At 34.4% G+C, this 27,362-nt stretch overlaps 1 protein-coding gene across 10 annotated transcripts in view; it reads left to right on the plus strand.

The window, feature by feature from the left end:
* The window catches only part of DMD (dystrophin), a 1,217,172-nt gene that overhangs the window by 493,354 nt on the left and 696,456 nt on the right, over window positions 1-27,362 (plus strand). For 8 of the 10 annotated variants that reach the window (XM_068917030.1, XM_068917051.1, XM_068917057.1 and 5 more), the window contains exons 33-40: window positions 462-632; window positions 8,622-8,801; window positions 11,010-11,138; window positions 12,768-12,938; window positions 18,279-18,401; window positions 19,928-20,065; window positions 21,979-22,131; window positions 23,047-23,229. In XM_068917030.1, coding sequence (XP_068773131.1) covers window positions 462-632; window positions 8,622-8,801; window positions 11,010-11,138; window positions 12,768-12,938; window positions 18,279-18,401; window positions 19,928-20,065; window positions 21,979-22,131; window positions 23,047-23,229 — 1,248 coding nt within the window. The remainder of the gene's footprint in view (window positions 1-461; window positions 633-8,621; window positions 8,802-11,009; window positions 11,139-12,767; window positions 12,939-18,278; window positions 18,402-19,927; window positions 20,066-21,978; window positions 22,132-23,046; window positions 23,230-27,362) is intronic. The other 2 variants (XM_068917058.1, XM_068917059.1) reach the window with 2 other exon arrangements.

Consider the following 27,362-nt stretch of genomic DNA (forward strand, 5'->3'; position numbering starts at 1 on the left):
TTTTTTCTTCCGTGTAGTGTAGCTACATAGAGAAAATCTGAGGATTCAATATCACTGTGAAGTTATATATTTTCATATATATCACTTTATGAAAATACACTAGTGGAAGGGTTTTGACATCTATTCTATGTCTCAAGGAAAGCCTACTAATTCATCTGTTCCAATTTAGTGTGCTATGCATGACTTCAGAAGGGAGGAGGAGGTTTTCTGGGGTCTCCTGCTAGCTCAAACTCAGTGAATCTTTATGCACAGATTGTTTTAGTAGGTTTTTTAATACTAACAGCAAAATTACAGGTGTTGAGAGAACTAAGCGAAGATTTAAAACTATGTTAAAAGTGCAGCTTGCCTTGTAAAATTACAAATTCAACTGTCATAGAAAAATGGTGTATGAAAAATGGTATAAAAAAGGCATTAAAACAGTAAGACTGAAGAGTTAAGAAAAACATATTTTCTTTCTGCAGGTGACAGAAAAAAAGCAAGAGTTGGAGAAATGCTTGAAATTGTCCCGAAAGCTACGGAAAGAAATTAATGCTCTGACAGAATGGCTTGCAGCAACAGATGCAGAATTGACAAAGAGATCAGCAGTGCACGGGATGCCTAGCAATTTGGATGCTGAAATTGCCTGGGGAAAGGTAACAATGTAACTCTGTACATTTAGATATCTCAGCTTATGCATATTAAAAAAGCTTGAAAATTAAAGTGAATAAAAATTCTATCATATAAATTGGTGGAACTTCATAACTGTTATGGTATTATCCCACCATAACATTACTGCTTAGAAAAGTAACCATCTTATCTCTGCATATATCCGTAGCACACTTCACCTTTCATGTTGCTGTAATATACATCGAGATAAATTAAGAATTAGGATTTCTTTTTTTTGTAGACTACTTGAAATTATCCATACAGGATCTGTGCAAATCCAAGTTGGCACAGTTGGAGAGAGACGCTCATAGATGCCCTGTTACTAAACTGGAAAACCCTTCCTCTCTTTCATTCTGTTCTTCTCGTGGTTAGAAAAGTGCTTATTTAACAGTAGACCAGCTCCAGTAGATGTAGCATTAAGGTTGGTAGAACACTATATATTCCACATGTTCAGGTAGCAGCCAAGAGGTGGGCTATTTGATTTCTTACTCCTTTTACTTTGGAGATCATTCATTTTCATCTAGGGGTTTCTTAGTTTTTATGACTTGACTTTGAACTCTTATGCTAGGTTAAAACTCAAAGCCTAAAATGAAACTTACCTCAAAATTACTGTGTGCACCAAAGATGAAATGAAAATTATACAGAATCACTGAGGAATGCAAGAGTTGTTCATCAAATTATATAGCTACGTGTGATCGTAATACTTAGCACGGTGTCAGTCACCACTAGCTAATCTAGTTTATATTCTGCATATGTAATGAAAATGCGTTTTGACTCAGAACATCAGCAAATCAGGCTGATGCACACATACCAAAGTCTGTGCTTTTAAGTAAACTATGTTCAACAGTATCCGAAGCTTCAAAAATTCGAATAACGATATGCAGCCAGCAGCATTTTGAATAAGAGTTCCTGTATCAATTCTAAACAAAACAAAGCAAAAACTTAAGCAGGGCTGTTTCTTTGTGCAAAGATATACCAGTTCAGCTTTGCTTAGTGGGAAGAATCCTTTAAAAACCTTACCAGTTTCCAAATGTATTATAGAAATAATATGCATGAATAATATGCAGGCAACCTGACTGCTTCTTTACAAGGCTGTAGTGGTTTCAAGCTTGTTCAGGAAAGTTAATGCAGAGGTGTATAGCTGCAAAGCAGTTTAAGTTGAAAGATTTTTCTTGAATATCATTTAATTGTTAGACAAGAACCTTAAAGCTTTGTAAATTGCATAATGAGAACTTAAAGCAAGTCTGATGATTAGTGCAGTTACACCTTGGGAAGTCCTTGCTACGCCTCACTCTTGCTACCACAAGTACTACATATTTCTATCTTATGACAATCAAAAGGGCAACAAAATTTAGTTAAAATGAGATATACTAACATGTGATATATGTTAAACAGGTGAGCCGCTCTACCTAATAATCTTCAGGAGTGCCATAGAGAATTGTGAACTCTCATGAGGAACTGATACAAAAAGAGTTGCTGGAAAAATTGGTAACAAGTAAAATTTGGCTTCAGCTCCAGCCTGAAGCCATCCGTTACGTCTAACGTCTCACTGTAACTCAGCTATTCTGCTTCAATCGGTTCAGCAGAAAAATAAGAATAAATGAACAACCTTGGATGAAAACAGCTGCCTCTTACCAAAATATATATTTACTAATTCGTTGGCTTTTGTAATTCCTTTGTCAGGATTCTTTTTATGAAATAGAAGCCAATATGCGTGTAAATATAAGTGGATTTTTAATTTTGAACCTTCCAACAGGAAGCATAGGTCACAGATGCTAGCTTTCCTGCGAAGAGACAGGAAATGTTGTATGCTATCATGCAGACTTTAAAACTCTTCTGAGGGCTTCCTAAATAAGTGTTATAATGATATTCTATATGGATTCAGTGAGGCATTATACAAAATAATGCAGCAATAATTCAGTCCCCAGAACGAGAGCCTCACAATATCTGAATAATGTCACAGCTTTGTGCTTTGGGCCTCCGAGGAAAGTTAACTGCTGAGGACAGTAACCAATCTAATGAAATGCGCTGGGAGTAGAGTCAGACCCAGCAGACGGCTGCCATTGCAAGGAAAGTATTCAGAAGAAACAAGCATGGAAAAAGGAGGAGGAGAGAGGAGAACGCAGCAGTGCGAATGGATTGAAAATTGAATGTGTGCTGCTGTGGATATAACTAGCCAGAGAGCTCATAATCTCTTTTCTGTATGGCACCAGGAAGCAGTTATATTTATTACTGCACTTTTTTCTCATTCATTTTCAGTACTGAAGATTTTCTTTAAAAGTCAAAGGAACTCAGAGGATTTCAAAGATAATTATAGAGGTTAGAATAAAAGAATAACACGTTTATAAATGTTGTCTTCAAGGTGTAAACACTCAGAAATAAATAGGAATGTCCACCTGGAGTAGGAAGTGACATTAATTTAAAAAAGATTAATCAGAACATGAAGCTAAGTCTAGAATTTTTAAGGATACCATGAAAACGTTATTGGCTGAGTTATATGAAATGAGATGGGCCATATCCTGACTACTGTAAATCGTGTTTTGTTACAAACACTTCCATTTGCATTCTGTTCCGTTACAGCAGATAAAGAAAAGGGTATGTGGGTGGAAAAATAATCATTAAATATTTTATATTAGAAATTCTTTTATAGCTAGAAGACTTAGTGAACACTGTTATCACTGAAGCCATTAACTGTTCTGGGATTCATTTGTCTTTTAATCAGGAACTGGCCTGATAAAAAGTAGATTGCCATGGAGCCATGGTCTCAAAAAGGAAAAGTCGGATCATATTAGCAGGAAAATTTCTATACTAGTCCCTACTGTCAGCAGTATGATTCTGCCAGTGCTTTAATATTATATTTTATTTGTAGTATATAATATCAATGAGTATAAAGTTGACTTGAAGTACACAGACTTACATTAGCTAACACATTATGGCAACATATTTTCTGTCAGTAAAATTACTAAAATAAAATTATCTGAAAATTGTGTCAACTGATTCGTAGTCAGTAGCCAGAACACAATGAAAATAAAAGATGTTATGAATAAATAAAAAATGCATTCATCAGCCACTAAAATGGCCATAATCTCAGTTTCTGAATAATTCTGTAATCCCACCCATGAGAGATGAGCCTCCTAACTTGATTGTTTTAGAGGGATTTGAATTGCTAAGATTACTTTTTAGTAATACACAATATAGAGACAATCTGGAGTCTCACAGAACTTTTCATCTATCTCTTGCTGTTTGTGAAGTTCTTAAATCTACCGATGTTAATGAACAGCACAGTTAAAGTATTATCTTCGGTACTTGTTCACAATCTAGTGTACTTGAAAAATAATCCCACACAGTTCAATTTGATACGCAGTAATATTATCATATCATTATAAAGTATAGCTCAGAAACCCTCTGCACCACATTTTCAGAAAAAGCCATTCTTATGTGCTTATGTTTTCAAGCATCAGTTTTCTACTTAGAATCTGATAATGTGGAAGAGGTTATGATTTTCACTTCCTTATGAAAAAATTATCAACTAAAAATATTAGTGATATTTGTTAATAAACCAAAAGGTAGGGTATGCCACAGTACAGCAAAATCAGAGAGAGACTTGTGAACTTGACTCAAAATGTGAATTGCTACATACAGAACTGCATTTATTTGTGCTAACATGATTAATTCTGTCATCCTGTGCATCTGTATGTAAAATAGGTACGATAAAAGTACTGTTGTATGCAACTATAAACATGTTCTTATGAATTGTGAGCAAGGCTTATCCCCGTACCTTTAAACACTGCGGAACAATCTGGCTTCTGCCCAATTTTCAAGCCATCTGAATTTGTTTTTCTTAAGTTAAGCTTTAATTTTACATTATAACATCTATCCTGAGGCTTCAATGGCAGGGACTGGTATAGGGAAGTTTAGCTATTCTTCTCACTATCTCACCACCTCCTTCTTCTGTTACCAGGATGGAGATTAGAAACTCCTTGCTCTGCATGCAGGGTTTTAGAAAGGAAGACAGATCTGTCTGATTGCTCTCATTTCCTGGGTGCCAGGAACGTAGGTGTCATTTCCCTTGGCAATGTTGAGATCCTGGACTTTCAGTGGTGATGTAGTTGCCCAGGTATGATCAAGGCACACTACCAGCATTCCTCCGAAAAACATAAGGGAGGGAAAGCAATGGTTCCTTTAAAAATTCAGTACCTCAGTGAAATCTGGTATGAATTCTTTGGGTCAAAGAATTTCCACAGTGGTATTTCTGCAATGATATGCTGTACCAAATATCCATAGCTAGTGCTTCAAAAAAAGTGGAGGTACAAGAGTTTCTTCCTAGGAAGGCCTCAAAAAAATCTGGCAGAAAATGCCAAGCAACTTAAATGGAGAGACTGTTGTCATCTTTAACTCCATTGTATCTCTTGTCAGGTGTGGTCCTACCACACGTGAGACGTATGTACAGAAGAGATAAGCAATATGTACATAACCTTAATATAATCTGTATGATTTGTATACATTTTAACATAATTGTCTTTCTTGTGAGTATTTATGGTAGCTTTGTCTTCCAGCAGATGCTAGACACTTGGATAAACTTCCATTTAATTTTAGAATAAAATACTAGTTATAAGGGGAAAAAATGGAGTTTAATAACTTCATTGTAGTGAAAAATAGGAGAGTATGTGTAATCTGTTTAAAAGCACTATTGAAAACTCGTGTCAAATTTTCATAGCTGTAGTAGAATTCTGAAACTGTTAATGAGGCTGGCTCAACCTTTTACTCCCACGGTTTTCTTCCCTGAAAATGCCGTATTAGAGATTGTTTCAGAACATGAACTTTTTCCTAACTTCTAACATGTTTATATTTTTTTATTTATTTCTATTACCTAGTTTCATCCTGGTGAACACACATAATCCAAATATGTAAATTGCCTAATACCTCTTGGAAGAATTTCACCACTGTTTGTTCATGTTTTATATTATGTGCCCATTGTGGTGGAGCTTGGGTTTTTTTGTTTTATTTTGTTTTTAAAGCTTCTAGTCTTTGAAATGTCTTTATTATTACTTAAATTGCAAAGCTAATACTCTTGATTCTGCAGTTAAAGTTACGATTCTACCTCTTTCTTACATATTTTCAAATGACATGCATAGCCAAATTCCAATCTGAAGTTAGGATAGCTGCACAGGGGTTTACATCCAGCTAATTTTTTTTTCCTTCGTTTAGAAGTATGCCCTTCTATTTCCCAGGGAACATACAAGGAAAATGATGAGTGAAATCCAGTTTGATGAATATTGGAAATTACTCTTCAAAAACTAGCATATTTTGCAAGTCACTTGCTAAATTTTATTGAAATAATTCTAGTGTTGTCCCAGGGTCATTACATGTTTTTATTTGTCTTATATAGGATTGTTAAATTAATATCACTTTCTTTGTCTTAGTACAGAAAATTTACTGATGCTATCTGTTACATTGCAATGATGAAGTATGTGTACACTGTTAGTGCCTAGTAATACTGGAAAGAAAGAGAATTCTAAAGAATATAATGAAGAAAAGTCAAATTAAAAGAAAATGTTATCAATATTATGGAAGAACTAAAGCTAACTTAGTTGTTATTTTTCTTAGTAGGCAATGTATTATATTATGCAGAGACCTGTTTAAGGTCCTTGCAGATAGTGTAATGTGGAGTCCTGCCATCTTCACAACGGGTACTAGTTTTTCAGTTGAATTCAGTGGGTCCAGGAATTCATATATAAGAACTTTGAATAATTGAGATTTGAAATATTGAGGAAGATTATATTTTTCACTCTGATACTGTGTTTTTTAAGAAGGTGGGGGTAAGTGTGATTGATTATTTATTATACTGGTTATACATGATCCCTTGCTAATACACAAGAGTGTTAACTTTCCCATTTTCTTTGCTTTACACTATTTCTTTACATTGAAAGGAACAACTCCTGGCATATGGTAAAGTGCTTCAGCCCTCTTTGATAAATATCTGGAAGGATATGTCTGGCTTTTGGATTGCACTTTTAATTAATAGATATTTAATTATCTGATTGGACTGCTTGCATTTCGTAGTTGAGCCCAGGACTCATCTGAGTTTTCATATATATAAAATATGAAGAAAGTCACAACCCCTAGTAGATGTGCTTTAGAAATTCTTTTCTAAATGGAAGTAAACCATTCAGAAAAGGCAATAAAACGGATCAGAACATTTCATCGTGAGTTCAAGCTAAACTCTATTCTTTGTTTCTTTTTTTTAAGATCATATTTTGTGTCCGCTGTGAAAGGAGATAAAACTGGAAAAGGGCATGTTGTAGTTGCTTTTAGTTTGACAAGAACCACTTGAAATTGGAACTCTGCTTCAGATTCTATAGTTCTGTAGTTTATGGTTTGTTAATATCTCCATTAATCACATCTAGATTCTGTTATTACAATTCCTCAGTGTCTGAGCAAAGTGGTAGAATATTGACAATTTCTCCTACTTACTTGAAATGCAAGTTTAAAATCTTTTATGTGAAGTAACATTATGAAATGAGATCATTAATTCTGCGAAGTATAGGAATCAAGCACCGCATTAAATGTAACATATGGTAAGTAAGTTGGAGGTGCTATTAAGATGGTATTATATCAAAGACAATAATTACTATGCTGTCTTCACTGCAATTTGAAATTTTTACTTTCCTAACAACACATTATTAACAAAATCATACTGATATGTGGCTGCAATTAGTGTTATAGCATGGAGGTGATAAAAATGTAGTTCTACTGCAGTATCAGTGTTGATCCTAAAGTGAAAGAATTATGTGGTTTTCATTAAGTGTATTCAGGTTATCTAAGAGAAATCTAAGTCTCTGGAGACTAGTGATTCTTTCCTTTCTTCAGCTTACTTTGGTTTGTATTCAGGTTTGGATCACTTCATTTCTACCCTGATCTTTATTTTGTAAGCAGAGGTCATATATGGCTGCATCATTTGAGAGCAAATTGAGGTCATCAGGAGTTCAGGGAAATTTTTCTTCTAAAATTTTTCTCCTGGTGAGATGTTTTATTACATACAAGGAATTTGTGCTTCTCCTTAAGTATTCAGCAAGATGCTTATACTCTGAATTGTGTCATAAGTACTTAGTATTAAATTTCTACTTTTTAATGTAAGGTCTAAATATGTGGGAATATGCTCCTTTTGCTAGATCTCTTGCACATTGCAAATGTACACAAGTAGACATGAGTAATGAGTAAAATATGTGAGACATCATTGAAGTCTATTCACAAAAAGTTGGGATGGAATTTCCAGTTTCATGGAAATGCTGGAAATCTGGGCTTGTAGTATTGCATATGTATTTTAGTCACTCCAACTTAGAAATACTGTGGATATAGCCTATTTTAGTATTCTAGTCTGCAGAGTGAAATCCCAGGTGAGTGGAATGGAAAGATATATTTCTACAGGTAGGTTTAACAGGACAGGGAGAGCATGGTTTCTGCTGAAAAAGACTGCACTGAAAGTGACAGGAATATTAAAATACCTCATATGGGTATTTTCTGTACAGTTCACTAAGAATTGGGATGTTCTCATGATGCTTTATCGTTGTCTCATTTATTTTGTAAGCTTTATGTGCTATTTGATAGCTATGCCATTCTGTTATATGCAAACTAACTTAAAACACCTCGATATAAATGTCATAAAACGTGGAATCTTTTTTTAAAAAATAGCTATTAAAATTGCATGTTGAACCCTGGCATGAGATAATGCACACTTTTTTAAATTAACCTATTAGGAAAAATGATCATTAGAATATGAAGAACATTTAAAATTTTATCAGAGCTAGAAAAGAACAATTTATTTTTTACTTATTCTTCACAATTTTTTGCCTGCCTATAGGAAGCAAGTGATTGTGTTCCAATATGAACTTACTGGCTGTTTTAATATTTGATGTTCTCACTGTGGAGATTTTTTTAATTTCATGATTTTTTATTTTTTATTCTGCTTTCTATAGACAACACGGAAGGAGATTGAGAAACGCCAGATTCATCTTAAGAGCATCAGTGATTTAGGAGAGAATTTGAAGACAGTGCTGAAAGGAAAAGAAAGTCTAGTGGAGGATAAACTCAGCCTCCTGAACAGTAATTGGATAGCAGTAACCTCACGAGCTGAGGAATGGTTCAATTTATTACTGGTAAGAGTAGTGTATTTGTGCATCTAGTTTATTAAACAAGATTTAGTATAAAAATGCATAGGAAATGTTGGTGCCCAGTTTTAGGTGCACAGCCTCGGAGAATTGCTTTCTCTGGTCCCCTAGAATATGTTTATCTAATACATAGATATACAGACAATCAAATTGATTGTTGTTTTCTACACTCTGTTTATTTTAACAATCTGGCTAAGTTTTTACAGAGTGACGGCTCTTTGGAGTCTTGTTTGTTAGCTCTTCCCCTTCCTGTCTGCCTCAGTAGAGCTTTCCGGGATTACTCTTTTGCCTGGTGGATGGAAAACAATTTCTTCTCAAAGGCCTTAATTACTTGAGTGTGAAGCAAGTGAAGGAAACAGTCAAATGAGTTGAATAAGTCTTGGTATTGAAACATGCAACTTCAGCTGCTTTTGCCCACGTTAACATTTCTGTCTGGGTAACTTTCATGTTGGTTTGGTTCACATATTTGATTTGGTGTATGTAAACTAGATTCATTGCAGAGGCAACTAAATCAAAGCTCTGCTCAGGGTGCACACCTAATGTGCTCCGAACAATGATCTGGTCCTTCAGCCCTGTGTGAGCCTCCTTTGGACAGTTTTGTGGTGCGTGTTTGGTGGAGATGTTTAGTTAAGGGGACCGGAATAAGCCTAGTCCAAAACAAAACCGTAACCACATATAATACAGATTTCGGAGCTCCAGTCCCCACTGTTTCAAACTACCGGCAGGCACTTAGCCATGTTCTCCCCTAATATTCATTCCACCGTGAAGGGATGACAACTTGAATGCTTAAATGCAGAAAGGTCTTAACCATTTGGCTACCAGAATCCTTTAGAAAATCTCCTATGTTGTTTCTATTGCTGTGATAATAGAAATGCAATTTCAACCCAGGGAAACTGAGGTGGTTCTTTGGGGTTTATTAACCTTTATCATGACTTCAGCATTTCAGAACTTAAGAGCTCCACCAGAGTCCGTGTGGCTGCCTTAAGAATGCGTCTGTGACTGGCATACAGCATCACCTTGGGTCTTCTTCTGCTGTATGCAGGATACAAGTGCAGGCATCTGGTTGGGTGTATTCTATCTGGAAAACTTAACCATTTCCTTCAGTATGACATTGGTGCTCAGCTTCAACATAGACCCATTTATAGGAAACATATAATGGAGTTTATGGACTGGTATACTTACGTATTCGTTACCTTCGCTCTCTCTCCGCTTTGGATTCTTGTGTCAGTATTTACTAGAACCCATGATAAAGAAGTTATAAGAGAGGAGGTTGGTTCTTTGTTATGTTTAGTAATTTTAGAATAATGTATAGGTATGTACATGTGGTGGCCGAAAAAACAGTGCTATTAACATCTTTGATCTCATGTATATGGTACACATAGGTACCATGCAGGGATTATAAACTATTGCAGTTTCTAAACTAGTAAGTAATATTCTTTATAAGCAAAAAGAACAGCTCAGTGACATATTACAGTGGCTGTCACTGTTGTTATGCTACTAAAATATCCATGTTCTTGTAGTCTATGTTTAGAAGTACACATAGTGCCTCTGGAATTTTGAGGTGGATGTGCATAGACCTTATTGTAGTGAGATCACCAAGAAAAGACCACAGATTTTTAAATTAAAAAAAAAAATCAAAAACCTTTTATCAGAATATCATCTAGAATAGCTTTTTAAAAGCAAACTTTCAAAGAAGAGGAGTTATACAAAACATAAATGAAAGTTTTATATACAAAGCTCCCTTTCCAGATTGTGACTTTGCAAGGGTGTCCTTGTTTCCATCTTGGTTTCGTATAATTTAGGGGCTTTCCAAAATGAGTTCTATACCTGGTTCTTAGGAATCTTTACTTCTTATCATCACCCATAAGCCTGGCTATCAGCTTCCTGCTCCTCTCAGCAGTCTCTCTGAGCTGCAGGCACCCGCTTCTTGCTGTGACCAGATCACCCTCCTCTTTCTCTGCCTGTCACTTTGGAAGCTTCTGCCTCTACCACAACGTCTTTTCAAACAAACATAACATATAAAGTGAGAACAAACAAATAAAAGATGCTCTCCTCCACACAAACAAGCACTTATTGCACCAAATAAACAAATTTAATTTCATAATACATGCATGCTTGCCACAGTTCGCATAATTATAGCTATTATTTCAGTTCTGATTACTTTTTGTATGCGGTATGTACCTTTTTCATATACAGGAATATCAAAAGCACATGGAAGCTTTTGATCAGAAAGTAGCTAATGTCACAACTTGGATCTATCGTGCTGAAATACTGTTGGATGAATCTGATAAACAAAAACCCCAGCAAAAAGAGGAAATTCTTAAGGTAAAAAAAATGTAATTTTCTGAAAAGTCTTAATTTTATTCTAAAAAGGAATATGTCAAAACTAGTAGGTTTAGAAAGGTATCACAAATTGATAAGAGTAACATTCTTTTTTCTGTGATAAAGCTACCCTCTGGTAGCTTGTAGATTACTTAATAAATTTACACTGCATAGCAAAAGTTAAATCCCTGCAGAAGAAAAAAATGATATAAGGCTTGGGGACTTCATGGTGAGTAGAACAGCATCTTTTTTAAGCCTATGTTTGCTGGAAATTATTTCTTAAACACATCTAGTTTTTTTAAAAAAGGCCTTTTTTCTCTATGATTTTCATTTTTAATTACTTTTCTATTTTTCTGTGGTGCCTTTCTGATGTCTATGATATCTGCTTTAGTTATCTCTGTCATATGGCTGTTTTAATTCTATAAGCACTGTTTATGGTAATGCTAGTCCACCACCACCACAGACAAGAATATTCTATGCCGCACTAGCTGTATTACAACAGGTCAGTGTACTGATCATAAGCTTTATTTGGCTTGTTGCATCATTTGACCAGCTGATTAAAAATTGACTTCTGAGTAGACATGAATTTTAAAGTATCTCATCTAAAATAACTTCTTTATTTAACACTGAACAACTCTGAATTATCATTTCTATGGATTTTGTTTTGCTACAGAAATCACTGTAAAGTTTGACTTTGTATTCAGCTACATGGTCAGTACACACTACCTGAGGAGTGGTTTGCAAATCAAAAGGAGGACTATATTGCTAACACTAACATAATGATACCATTTCCTAAAGCAAAACTTTACAAATTCCAGCAGCGTCATAATTTCCAGCTAGCACTTAACAGAGAGCATAAATCAATGCCTTACTGATCTCGAAAGAATTACAGTACAGACTTTTGTAGTAGGATGAACAATTTTACTACCATAACATATTAAATACAATTATTTTTTCCATCAATACAGACATATATATGTGTTGTACAAAGACATTTCATATAGACAGTGAAATGTAATTCCTGAAGACTAACTTTATTCGTGATTCTGTAATGTCTAGCTATCTCTTTGGGCCTCTGCCCATGTTATAATCTACCATTAAGATTACTATTGCAGAGGAAGATGGTATTTTTTACCCTCTGCTTTTTGGAATTCATGATAGATGTATTAAAAAATCACATTGCTGTTTATCTAATTGTTTTTCCATACCTCCACTATGACTATAAATGATAATGAAAGCAACAGCTATACATCCAGTTCTGTTTTAATATGTGAAGTAGCAGCACCTCTTAGCTTTAGGACCAGTAGAATAATCTAGTGTGCTCTGAAATAAAGTGCATATTGTATTATTGCAGAAGGGAATCTGTCTAGAAATAATATGTTCACCATTATTTTCCACTGGAAGATTTTTAAACAGTTGTGTTTAGTAGATAACATTTTTCTATAAATTTGAGAGAGGTGAGTAGGAGTGTTATCTAATGTATTTCTACGGTATTTTCACGCTTACTCATAATTGTCTGAATTTGCTTTGTGGTTTTGCTCCCTATTCCTTTGCACACTCTCTCTCTCTCTCTTTCTCTCTCTTTGCATTTATTACTAACTTCAAGCCCTGTCTCTTGCTCACGGACTGTAGCGCTTAAAGGCTGAGCTGAGTGATATGCATCCAAAGGTGGACTCTGTGCGTGACCAGGCAGTAGACTTGATGACAAACCATGGAGATCACTGCAGGAAAGTAATAGAGCCTAAACTATCAGAGCTCAACCAGCGATTTGCAGCTATATCACAAAGAATTAAGAGTGGAAAGGTAGGAGGAACTGCTTGCGTGGGGAAATACATGCAAAATGGTATTTATATAGGGTGCACAATTACAAATACCGGAGGCTGGGGGGGCTGCAGCTTCCCTAAAAACTAAGTGTTCAAAGAAAAAAAAAATGTAGATCCTAAAAATATTAAGGAAAAAAAGTATAATATTTTGGAGGTTTTGGCATCAAAGGTCATACTCTTTTCACCATGTCACCATTAAAAGTATTTGGTGACATTATGTGAATGTAACAATAATTACTTCATGAACTTATAAAGAATGAATATCATCTTGTGATTAGTAAGATTCTTAGTCTTCTCAAAGCATGAGTAGCCTTTTTTGATATAGAATAGTTTTTGGGAAGTAGTTTTTCATTAGATACACCTACTCCTTTCCTATGAGGCTGTGACTCACCAAGGTTTGATGCATATAGAAATTATATCAACTATACTTCAGCTATTCATCTCTACTACTAGTCTGAGTACTTTACTGAATCTAAATGTAATATGGATTAGGTCGTTTTTAGCCAAGTTGTGATTCCTGAAGTGGGATGAAGGAGGACATAAGACACCTCCTTACTCCATTGCGTTTGCTACCTTTATCACAGAGAGCAATTTGGAAGGGGTGGAAGATTGAAGCAGGCAGCCATGCAGGTTGGTATATAGGATCCTGATCTTAACTTCTAACTGTGGTGTCTAATGTGCACTGGAAATGAACATGCAGAGGACCGGTGGCAGAGCAGGAAATAAACCATGAGTCTCCTGAGCTCCAGTTCTGTGCGCTTTTTATTTAAGTGCTCTCCTTCCTTGTCTCGCTGGGTTGCATGACTTTATCAAAATGTAGCATGCATACAGCAGTGTGATGGTAGAATGGATTTTATGATCTGTTACATGAAAAAAATCTTTTCAAGTGTAATTATCTCATTACTGTTTCCTGAATTCTGCCTTAGGGCTTGCGGGTTTTTTCCTCAGTAATATAATTTCCCTTTAGAACATACTACCCTCATATAAACACTAACCAGTGATATCAAAAGCAACTAAGCCTTGTAAAAGCATAAGCAAAGGCACATGGTTTTCATCCATTGTCTGAGGTACTCAATACCCTCTAAAATCAGCATATTCTTTGTGGTATACTTGGGTTTATTTAAATTTCATTTCTGGAATAGAAAAGAATATGCCCTTTGAAAAACACTTCATGGAAGAAAATACGAAGTAATGGGAGATGATGTCTATGATTTCTTGAAAATGTTAGAGATGCACAGGGGTATGGTTTGGGGTTTCTTTTCTACAAATGTAATTGATGAATTGTACACTAACAAACCATAAGAATGAAAGGTGGCATATGGTTGGCATCATTAGAATTAACAGCAGTATAATTCACATTAATCTTAAATACAAGGAGTGTTCAAAAGAGGATATCTGTGAATTCATCAAAATGCTATTTACATAACTTCTCGTTTTAAGCATATGTCTTATTTTAATATTAGAAGAGAAAATTTAGTCAGTAAATGCTCATCGTTCTTGAAAATTATTTATTTTCTGTCACATGAGTATTACTGGAGAGTGAACTGCTGGGTTGTTTAAATCTGATGTATTATTTGGCTAAAGGGGAAAGTTGAAAATATTCCTTGTTTCATAAATGCTAATAATGTCCTACTGCAGTATTTCATCCTTGCTAGCTAACTGCTACTGGATGGTTTCTAATCGTTTTGATATTCAATCAGGTGCAAGTTATTTAGCTTCCTTGACCAAGAAAAGAGTTACTGTCAGTGTGCTAGTTTGTCCCACCAATCTAGTGTTTCTTTTAATATATATTTCTACATGGCAACAACCAAGCCACCTTTTTCAAAAAGTTCGTCAACTTTTCCTAGGTAGTTTTAATAAGAATTTTAAGGAAAAAATAGTATTACATTATTGCATTAAAAATGTATTATGTAGTTATTTTTATAATTGTTACACCTTTATGCAGTACAAATGCTTACTGTACTTTCTCCATGGAGAAAGTAAGATTCCTTTGTATTCATAAAGCAGTGCTAAGTCATAACTGCTTTTATTTACCATATTACTTTGAAATTTGGAGGTCACCATTAACGGGCTTATATAAAAATGCCTAAGTTGTATTAACTTCTTCCTGTCTTTTTTGGTAGAAAACTATGTTTGGAATTATGTGGATCATTAATGCTTCAAAAAGTTGGAGATGCACAGAGTCTTAAGCAGAAAAATGAATATCTTTCTCCAAATATAGATTTGTTCTATTAGTACATTTTCAATGGTTTATTTCACTACTACCAAGCTACTGCAGCAAAGGGGATTCTAGATATTTGTTAAAGCTATTGCTAAATCAGTTTCTCTGACTTCACAGTTTTTATATAGCGTAGTTTCCTCTGTTCAATTTCCTTGTAGCTGTCCTACTGAACCATTCCCCTTTCACTTTGATGTTTACAGCATTCAAGTACTTTTCAGACATTATCTGCTGTCTGACTAACATTGTCGGACTAATAAGTATAATCAAACACATATTTTTAGTTACCTTTTATTCGTAAACATAATTGTGATTTGCATGTCTACCTCATCTTCAGTCTCCCCCAAAACTTTTCCTTTCATAAACTCTCAAGCAGTTTGTATAGATCTAAAGAAACCTTTTACCTTTTGCTGCTGTAAATTTTATTTCATCTTCAGAGTGTGTATCAGGGGTTTTTGTTTTTTCAGAGAGTCATGGACATAAAAATTCCTATTGCTGCTGCTTTTTCAGTGATTGAACTGAATGAGGACAGAGCTTGAGCTTCAGCTTATTGCTGAAACACATCATGAAGACTGAGTTTAGACCACTCCGCTTGACCTCAGAGCCCTGAAAGCTTCCATGTAGTTCTGATGCAGTTAATGTGGCCTCTCCGTTTTGTCACCTTGACTGATCATTTGAGCCATATTACAGAGAAGACGACTGCAGGTCTCTTTCTCTTGTGATCTGTAGATGACAATTTAACTTTCCTTCAAGAAAATCTTTCATTTTGGTTCAGGAATTAGTGAAGGGTTCCTAGACTGCGCTATGGTACCTTTTTCCTGTTAGGCTATCAGCAGGATTTCAGCAGTTCCAGCATTCCTCGCCTCGTTTACCTTTTACAAAAGTACAAAGCGTAGACAGAGAACATTTTGGCACAAAGCCCAAACAACTGTGCTGTGTAATGTTTCTATTCTGAACGTTTGTTTTATGGCAGTCTGGAATTCCTTCTCAGTTTTACCGTGCATTACAAAATTCTCTAAGCATCCAGCGCTGATGCAGCCTTTAGGGCGGTGAGAAATTATTGTTTGTCTTGGTGAACAGTGGGACTATCTGTAGATGGTTTATCATGGGTTTTAACTAACTGTTTGTGTTGTACACTGTTAGAATATATATGTGGGCTCACTCAAAGAAGAAGAAAAAGATGCTCATCAGGAACAAGTTTATTCTGAATGTGCAGCCTGCAAGCATATTAGTTTTCCTCCTGGTGTTCTCTTTCCAGTTTTCTTCCAAGAAGGATCATAAGAGTCTACATTCAAGATGAAGTGGAATGGCAGTGTGCTCACTGAGCTTTGTATACTATGCACCTAGCAAGATGGGGGGAAGAACTAGAGCACAGAATTTTAACTGTAGTTTGGTATTTAGAGGACATGACAGTGGGGAATAGACAGCCAGGATTTGATTGACAAAGGTACTGTATAGTAATAGGTGTTGCGTAAGACAGAGACAAAAACTCGTCTATGTTCTTGGCTGTACTGCTGACTTACTGTATTAATTCAGATAAATGACTAAATTGCTAGGTTCCATATTTTGTCCACTTGTAGAATGGAAGAGACTCTTATTTCCTTTTGTCACGATTTCAGCTCAATGTCAATGGGCTGAAGTGTTGTTATTCTTCTTATATGTCTTCTAGTGAGATTTAAGTACTTTTGAAGACATCCTTCAGAGCGTTTGAGAAGAAATTACTGAGTAGTTTGCTATTATTTCTACCATAGTTGAAGTGTTCTCTGAGCATAATTCTGAACTTCTTGATGAAAATTTGAGAACCCTATAAATATTGTATATATTATATTTCTACTAATGTCCTGAAGTGTGCAAAATCCTTGACATTAAAATGATCAACCAGATACAGTTAAGGTGTTTTTACCCAAAGTCTTCCAGCTCATCTGTAGACAGCTGAGCATAGATTACAGATCTTCTGACTTCAGCTGATGTCCAGTCTATCTTCTTTCCTCTAATTAATTTTATTTGTTATAATCTTCATTGCCAACTTTTGTTTTTTAATAAATAAGAAAATAAAAGAGAATTTATGGCTTTAACTAGCAAGAGTTTTATGTCTTGTATCCAAAAGTTCCTAGAACATTATAAAGCAAAAATTGCCTTTTAAAACTAAATTTTATGCAAGAATCATCAAGAATTTGTTTCTTAATTTTGCATTTACACCTGTGGAGGAAGAAAGCTTTTACTGTTAATGTTTCATAATACACCTAATAAATTGTATATTAAACTATACACATGCCACTCAAATATCGGGTAGATAAAGGAAAGTAAAGGAAAAGATGGTATATTGTTGTTAATAAGTAGCCCTTGTTTTAGAGCTTAAAACTGAAGGCAATGTAACAAGATGAAGCACTGTAATTAATATTGTACATAATATTGTCTATTTGTGTAGGTTGAGATTTTTTTTTGGTCATTCCTCTTTTTCTTGAAACTTTTGTGAATCACAGCTCTTTTAGTGAGGTTGTTTTGGTTTGATTATAATGTGTTACAAAATATTGTTAGGGGAATATCTTATACAAAGATTATCTGTCTTTTGTTTTGAGCTAGAGATTATATAATTCACTTGGCACTTTTGTTATTCTTTGTGACAAAGCAATGATTTCAAAACACTGAAAAAATTATCATGGCATTGTTCTCAATAAGTAGTAGTAGGTGGTTATTCATCTGAATGGAGTGCTTGTTGCTATGTGAGTAATTTCTGACAAACTAGATTTAGCCAAGTAGTGTCAACATCTAACTTCTTAGACAAACTATTAAGTAGCATCATTTATCTGAACCTCTTTTAACACACAAATGTAAGAATATCAGATTTTTTTAAAATCTTCACTCATTATGGAATTGTAATATCTTCTGATATGAAAATTCGGCAGGATTCTTAAATACCTATATTTATTTGTATCTTTGTATACTTTGCGTTGTATGGTGTAGGTATTTTTCTATATCACAGAAGTCTACCATAATTTTTGCAGTAGGAGGTAGCATAGATGTCTCTTTTGGTTTATGTTTCTAATACAACTATTAAGTATGTGATTTAAATAAGTGATCTCTGTCTGTCTCCCATTTTAGCCCTTCATTCCTTTGAAGGAATTGGAGCAATTTGACTTCGATATGCAAAAATTGCTTGAACCATTGGAGGCTGAAATTCAGCAGGGAGTGAATCTGAAAGAGGAAGACTTCAATAAAGATATGGTAAATTAGTTGAAATGGAAATCTGAGTGAAGTAGGCAGGGAGATGAATAAAACCTGGGTGAAAATTAGAAGCTTCAACATCTGCATTTGGATCTTTAGAGATGAATTGCACAAATTTTTAGAGTGCTAATATATTATCAATTCAAAGGTCCCAGGTTTGGATCAGCTAAATATTTTAGTGATATGTTTGCAGTTGGTTTTATAAGAAAAATATTTTTTGACCTATATAAAATTAACACTGGGCAAAGCAGGAATGTTATCCCCAGGTAGCAGCAGTTTTACAGAATAGGGAATGGATATTAAAATTTCTGTAGCAGTAGAAAGACCAAAAAAACCCAGAATGATGCATCTATTTGGGTAATAAGGCAAGAAAAGACCTTCACTATAGACAAATGCTAGCTAATGATCACTGATATAAAATGCCACACGTGACAATTAGTTCTTAACAGATCTGACCGTACTATTTATTGGGAATAGTTTGGGGCAATTGTAGGTTTTATTACTTACATATTGATCATGAATCAACGGCAAATGTTTACTCTTTGTAAGTAGTAAAACATATTTGTGCAAATTTTAAGAGAGAGGAGCAAAATATTGCTGTGCTTTGCTACTGTTGCCATTGTGGTATATTTTCTCCCAAAGTGATTTTCAGAGTACTTCCATTTCTTGATTGCCCGATAACAGTGATCTGTGATCTATCTCTTTAGATCTGTGTCTTTGTGAGTTATCAGCAAGATCAAATACATATTTCTTTACAAGCAATATAAAGAATCTGTATGCTTTTCCATTTAAAGAATTCCTCAAAGATACCTATTTTATGTCATTGATGAAAGGAATCTGCATGACATTTTTTTCTTCCCTGTTTTTCTCCACAGAAAAAATGCTAGCTATTTAGGGCAGTATTTATTGCAGTTGTAAGTTCCCAGTGAATCGAGTTTGTCCAGATAGTTTCCATTAGAGGAGCATATTTTGTTCCCTTTCTTTATGTAAAATGTTTAGGATCGTTCAAGGGATATGCTCTGAAATGTGACGGCGTAGATTCACTGGCTATATAAAAAATGCTAAGTGTTATTTTTTCCCTTACCAGCATAGCTCTTTGACATTGGGGTGATACTATTACATGACATGTTTAGGAATCACATGGCCTTCTAGCATAGCAGTAATTTCGGTGACTACTGACAATTATTTAGAGTATTTTGGATGTATATCATTTGTTGTTGTTGTAACGTAAAATGTATTTTAACTTTTTGCCTTTGTTGTTTTTGTCCTGTTATCCTGGATGCTGCATAAAATCTAATCTCAAGCATCTGTAGGTTTTCAAGTGCTATTTTACTTGTACAATTCAAATCTCTGCATGTGTTGCAGGGAGTAAGTAAAAGCTATTGTGCCTTCAATACAGAACTGTAAGTGGATGTTAGGTGATTCCCTTCGCAGGGAAAATGTAGGCTTTTTATTTCTATATTTCTTAGTATTTAGGTAATAAATAGATTTAAATGCACATTATACATGTTATTTTTTTAAATCAGAGTGAAGACGATGAGAGCACAGTAAAAGAGTTGCTGCAAAGGGGAGACACTCTTCAAAAGAGAATCGCAGATGAGAGAAAACGGGAGGAAATAAAGATAAAACAGCAGCTGTTGCAGACTAAACATAATGCTCTCAAGGTATAGGAGCTAAAGTTATAAGCCAATGCTACTAAACCTTTTTCTTTTTTATTCAGGGCAATGTTCTATTAAGTTAAGTGAAGCCTCATTACTATTTAGTGCCTAGTCATTTTAAACGATTCAGCTCTAAGCATATATTTTCTTATACATGTCTCTTGATGCCTTGGGAAAGATATGTTAAATTTTCGGGTTAACAAATACTGTTTTGGCCCTAGTTTTACAACCAGGTGACTGCCAGTTGGACTACGGAGATCTCTCTGTTAATAATTACTTTTTTTAACCCAGTGTGCATGTTTCTCCAACACTGAAGACCTTACTTACAATCATTTCTCACAAATTTATATCTTCAGTTGTAGAACATACTCATTATACTGGACATGTTAATGTTTATCCTTTAATGAATTAAAAGATTTATGTGCCATGCTATTTTAGTGGGAATGTTGATTCCAGGCTCTTTAAAACTGTGATAGGGTACCAATAGACGTAGCAGCTAAGAGACTGAAAATCAAGGCATATATCAAAATTCAGTGTTATCACACTGCTGGAGGTATAGCTGCCTGGTACGGTACATGTAAACATCCACAGTGAGGTGCATTTGGATAAACTGGTAGACTTAACTGAGCGTGTCTTCTTCCCAGGAAAAATAATATAAGTGAGGAAAGAAAGAATCATAGTTGGACTGTCACCTTGGTTACCTACCTGGAGCTGGCTAGTATAGGAAATTATCTCACTGAATCACAATTGTTAGTATTTTGGAGGGGAAGAATTTTCTTTCTCTTGAAAAATGTCATTCATTTTTTTATGCCTCTGGAAATATGGCATGGTTACATTTTATTATTACTGATTTTCAAGTAACAATATTTCCTTTCTGTGTGAATTTCATTCTAATTTTTACTGACCTTTGTGAATTCAGTAAAAGAATAGATAGAAGATACCATTTAAAAGAAACTGGACATTTATTAGATTTTTCTTTAACTGCTCCAAATTAAATGCAAGTAATCTATAATTTTTACTTAGGTGAAACAGGAGACTTGTTTTCAGAACTCTGCTTTTGACCAGATCCCTTACTGGCTGTGTTTATGGAATGGAGTCATTTATTTTCTTTTGAGTGACTCAGTTAAGGCATTCAATCTTGTCAAATAAAATTCAAGACCAGTCTAATGAAGTTCATCTGAATATTTTTACATAATATGTATCAGCAATGTTTTAAGTTACTTGTTAATAAGTTATAATAGTGAAAATATTTTCTGAATTCTGCATAAGTAAAGTTAGGTGGTTAAAGCAAATTCACATAGAATATTTTTTATAACGCTCGTAGGAAATAAAATAACATTATTGAATTCCCTGTTAAAGAGAAGTTTTAACACTTTCATAAAGCAGCTGAGTCATAAACACAAGACATTTACTATGTACGTTTTCTTTAATTTAAAAAAAAATCTTATCCTTACATGTATTTCTGAATTGAAATGATTTTCCTTTGGATAGCTACAGAGTTTGCATGCAGGCTAGAATTCCACAGGAGACAACAAAGCACAGGAAGCCCGCTTATTGCTAGATATAAGTAGGCTGTGTTTCCATCTGTCCAGTAAGTATTTCTGAGCAGAAGTGTTTTATATAAAATGTTGACGTGTGTGTAATAGTCTTCGTTTCTCTGAATATTGGTGACTACCTCAGTGGTTTATTCAGCATGTGAATAAAACTGAATTAGAGAATCTCCTTCAATAGAAAAAATAGTCTATGTTAAATTGAAGACAATATGCTGTATTACATACTTATATATATGATTTGAATATCAACATTTAATTTTTAAAAAGTTATGCATTTTTCATTTTTTCCATTCAGTGTGCACGCATGCCAATCCATATTTTATAAGTCTTTAATTCATATTCTAATAATGTCTGCACTGTGAACAGGACTTGAGGTCTCAAAGAAGAAAAAAGGCTTTAGAGATTTCTCATCAGTGGTATCAGTACAAGAGACAGGCTGATGATCTCATGACATGGCTGGATGACATTGAGAAAAAGTTAGCCAGTCTACCAGACCCCAAAGATGAGCAGAAGCTAAAGGTAATGTTGTTTGGGGATGGCAATGGCAGATTTTTTTTTTGAGCGTTATTTTATTAATTTAAAAGACAACAACTGCAACAAAAATATTCTGCTACATATAAAAAAAACCCACAAACAAACAAACAACCCCCCTGACAATGCTTGTTCAAATGGACATTTCTTTGTTGTGCTATATCTTGTATTCATGTGCTATACAGAATGCTATATACATGATTTGAAACACACTAAATACAATTTTATGTTAATAATATGGAAAGTGTGCAATGTATTAAAAAGCATCAAATGTTTTCTAGTAAACATTGTAATTGATTTTGTGTATCTTTGTTCCAGATGAACAAATGACTTACCGATATATGGATGACCTCTTTCTCATGTTAGCACATTCATTTTCATCAGAACATGCTCATATGTCACTGTCAAAATCTGTAGATTTATTTACATACTGTCAAAGGTTTTCCTACTTTATTTTGCATCGTCTTTCTTTGCTTCATTCTCTGTTGAGTTTCCCACAGAGTAAAAAAGGAGTTAAGTTATATATTTAGTCAAGTAATATTTTTGTAAACTATCCAAACACTATTTATTCTGAATATACTGGCCCTTACAGATAAAAGAATTTCTCCAATTGCCCATCAAAGTGCACTAGCAAGGATCAGGAAGTGGAAACTGTTGGCCTTTGCTAACTGGTTTTCAATGTATACTGGTTGTTAACACCTCTGCAGTCAATCTACAAGACGGTTCTTCAGTTTAACTTATGTTTGTTTTGTCTAACTGTAAAATAAGACATGAAATAACTGTACATTTTAATTGTAACAATAAAATGGAAATGGAAGTTCTGACAGAAGTATTTTGCTAGTTCTAAGTTGATGGATCTAGTTAGCTAACTGTCCTGGGCCCTGTATTGGTTTTGCTCACTAGGAGATTGATGGAGAATTGGAGAAGAAGAAGGAAGATGTGAATGCGGTGCACAGGCAAGCTGAACGCTTGTCTAAGGATGGGGCTGCAAAAGCAGTGGAGCCAACCCTGATACAACTCAGCAGGCGCTGGCGAGATTTTGAGAGCAAATTTGCTCAGTTTCGAAGACTCAACTATGCACAAATTGTGAGTTGTTACCAGCAAACCCATATGTTTGCAACTGCTACTACTAACAGCATCCTACTAACAATGAGAGCTTCAGGGGCAGTGTCAACTCTTCAGCTATTAATAAGAAAAAGCCTGTTGTCTGCCAGTGGGGGAATAGCTATGTTCTAATACAATAGTTCTCTGCTTTTCCATTTGGTCTTAAAATTGCCCTTAAATCAGCTAACTGCAGAAAACTCAGCAATGAAAAACTCTTGGTTTTTTTCTGTTGCCTCATTATTTTTCCATGACGTTTTCCAGTTTAATCATGTCGGTTTGCCATGCATATATTTATTTTGTTAAATAAACATGTGTGAATCAGCAAAAAGTATTATTTTCAAACTACCCATCCCATGCCAATTTTAATTGTTTTTTATTTACCCATAACACATATAATACTGACTTTAGGAAGAGATTACAAAATTTCTTCTTACACTATGTGTACATGGCCTGTTCTTCAAAGCTTCAAACCTCAAAGGAGTTTTTGCAAGAAACTATAGTTTTTTATTTGACAGGATGGAAACATCATTTTATAAACCAACTTTTTATTTTGATGATTTTGAAGGGTTTAATTATGCATAAAATAATTACTCTTGCTTGTTTATTCATGCTACAATAACTGGATAAATGAAAGGGAAAACAAACGGTCCCTGTTCCAGGTTTGAGATCAAAACGGGTATTGGGCAAATTACCCATTTGGAAGATTACCAAAGTTGCTTTTGCACTCACACAGCAGTTTTTCCTTACCATTCCATTTTCTGCGTTCATTGTCTTCTGGCCGTTTGGTTTTTTTAACGAGAAGGTTGACTCCTGTTTACTATCAAAGAAGTTGTTGCATTATGTGGTCTTCTGGAATCTTAAAAATGCTAGTGTTAAAGAGAGTTTCAACATTTTTTTTTTTTTAATGTACCTAGGTTACAGAGCAGCCATACTGACAGGACAATGAAAATTTAAATGTAGAAAGTGTGCTTTCTCCTCAATACATGGTGGACCATGTTTTAAACAAGAAAAATAATGCTCAAATAATAAGCAATACCCTTTTAGTCAATGCAGTCCTTTTTAAATGTACTGAATGTATTAACCTGTTTTTATTTTGAACTTTTCTACTATTGAATTATGTAATATCTATATAAATATAATACTTGGGATAGCTTTGCAGTTAATGGAAACAATCAGAGAAACATTAACTGTGGTTGGTATGTTATTAAATCTTGTTCCATATGATTAGTCTTCTCAGATTACTATGGTTTGTATTAACTTTGATGGATGTAATCTGTTGCAAATCATTTATGTTGGCAAGGAGCTAGAGCAGGCTTCATTTTGTCTTATATAGGAGTCTTTTTTTTATAATGAATTTATTTGTTCCTGAGGTAATCAAGTAAGAAATAAGAACAAACATGTTATTTATATACAAATATTCTACTGTCATTGTGTCCTTTATGCCCTCCCATCTTCTAAGACACAGAACCAGTATCTCCATTATAAAATTTTACGAGCAAATCAATAAAAATATGTGTTAGTGTATTTTACTTTAAAATATGTAGAAGTAAATATATCAGCAGATGTACTTTTGAAATGGTCAATGAAATATATATGGTCATTGACTTTTTTGTTATGTAACCATTACTTGTATTATTATTGTTAAAATTTGTTTTTATATTTTTATTCTTATAATATTTGAATTTTAAAATCTCCTTAGCGTATGCAGGAGGGCTACATGTTGCAATTTATCTGTGGAATGAGGACGTTATTCAATTAAATTTACATGTGTACAGTGTAGTTACAGAATAATTTACATTAAAGTTCTCATTTCTCATGAAAATATATTTTTCTGTTGATAATGAGTGTGGTGGTTCAGGAGCTGTTGAAACTGGTAAGAGACAGTATATTTTCATGGCTCAAATCAGAGTGAGGAGAAGTACATTTGCTTTGTTACTGTCCTAGTTCTGGCTTTGCCGAGGCACTGAAACAAAATGTATTTGTCTTGACACCTTTCTTTTTTTTTTAATGCAGCATAAATACCTACCTCACAGGGATGTTGTGAGGATTTATTAATTGTTTGTACAAGACTTACAGATACAAAAGAAAAATGAAAATCTAAAGTATTCACTTAAATACATGCATACACCAGCAACAGTAACATTCACAGAGATTTTTCATGTTAACAACCAGCTGAATAAAACCATGATGCAATAAAAATTCCCAAAGGAATCTCTTTTTAAAGCAAAGAAATAGGAAATTTCTACATTTTCCATTGATAATTGATGATGTGTACAACAACAGACTTAACAATTGAAAGTTGTAATTATAAAGTCCTAAGGATTTGGTTGTACTATATACCTTGCAATTCCTTATGATTCATTGAATAAACATAGTAAAATGCTGCGTTGAAGAAGACCTTTAAATATGTGGCTCGATGACAGAAGTGCATTTGCCACCTTTGGCAGAGCTACTGTAATTCTGATATCAAAGTGCGAAATTAGAATGATGATGCCCCCCATATTTTACTTTTCCCCAGTTTTTCTTAGGCAGACCTGTCAAAAGGGTAAAGCAACCATAAAAACATAAGAATTGATTCTCTCTGGCATGGTAGATTTTAATAAAAACATGATTATTTCTCAGAAACACAGCAGTCAATATCCAACAATCATTTGACAAATGTGTATGTGCGTATATATATGTATGCAAAAGGGAATATTCTGTCACTGATTTTGGTAATATGGTATGTAGCTGAAAGCAGAAACTTAAAAAGATGAAGTATAACTACTCTTCACTAAACATAATCAGCTTAAAAAATTTGTTATATCACCTCACCCACTGCATGTTCTGTTTAATGCCAATTTGAGACATTATTTTCAAGCAGGAAAGTGTGGCACCCTTAGAGAAAAAGGTAATTTATTCAAATAACAGAATAAACACAATGCAATAACAAATAAAGGTGCACAAAGCTGCCTGAACTGACACTGAATGGGAAAAAACAGCAAAACTGTAAAAAGTTTTTGGAGTTCATGGTGTCCTCTCTGTCTCCCTTCCCATGCAGTGTCTTCACATATATGTGGCAAAATAATTCGGTGGGGGAAATTTCAGTTTCCTAGGCTCAAGTACCGCTAAGGTGATTTAGCTTCTTATTTCCCTGTTAAGAAAGGCTTAGCTTCTGCTTCATCTCTGCTAAGAATTTCAGTTTGAAACCTGTCAGTAGTAACTTTAGTTGTGAAGTGAGTAACATAACGAAGAGTTAGAGATTTTACGACCTCATTTTAAAACGATGATTAACCACCAAATCCCACTGCTCTCCTCAGGAGCTAAAGATACTCTCCAAAAAACAAGCCCTTAATGTTTAATCCTAGAGACTATATATAATTTTTGCATATTAAAATAAATTGCATTTGTTTTTCAGGAAAATTTGTTTCACTTAAATGATAACAGTAGGGAGGTCTGGGGACATTTGTTTCTAGATTACCTCTGCAGAACCTAAAGTCATTAGGTTGCACAGTATTTTTAGGAAAAAACCCTAAAGCTTCCAGTTACCATTTTACAACACAGTTTACTGTCTACAACAGTTTATACAAAAGTTCCAGTGTGATAAAATGGTTTCCCTATAAAGAGAAAAAACTTGACTCATACTGTTTAGTTCAAATCAGGATGCAAAAAAAAAAAAAAACAGGCTTACCTAAGTCATTTCAGTAATTTCATTAGTGACACACACAAAAATTATGTTGAAATTCATGGTCATTTTACTATTGAATTGATTGGGCCTGGACTTTACCCGTACTGGGAAAAAGATAAAATGATCAAATGATAAACAGCAAGAGAGACAACAGCAAGATCTTTTTGTACCAATAAGACTACGTGGTGAACAAGAGAGAATAATGAAAATAACTATACAAAATATGTATTTATTTCTATAAGGTAAGTGATTTAGGCAGAGCACTTCAATACAGTTGCTATCTGCAACATGGATAAAATGCCAATACTCTTAGTTTTTAGTATGAAATTAATATAGTAAGGTTTGTTTTTCCAGTAGGAGAGATTATCTTGTTATAGATTATATAAAGCATTCAGAAATTCAGAATATCTGTCTCCTAACGGAAAGATCATTTCAGGTGAGAGAGCAT

The sequence above is a fragment of the Struthio camelus genome, chromosome 1 (genome assembly GCF_040807025.1).
Source record: "Struthio camelus isolate bStrCam1 chromosome 1, bStrCam1.hap1, whole genome shotgun sequence".
In the NCBI taxonomy this organism is placed as follows: domain Eukaryota; kingdom Metazoa; phylum Chordata; class Aves; order Struthioniformes; family Struthionidae; genus Struthio; species Struthio camelus.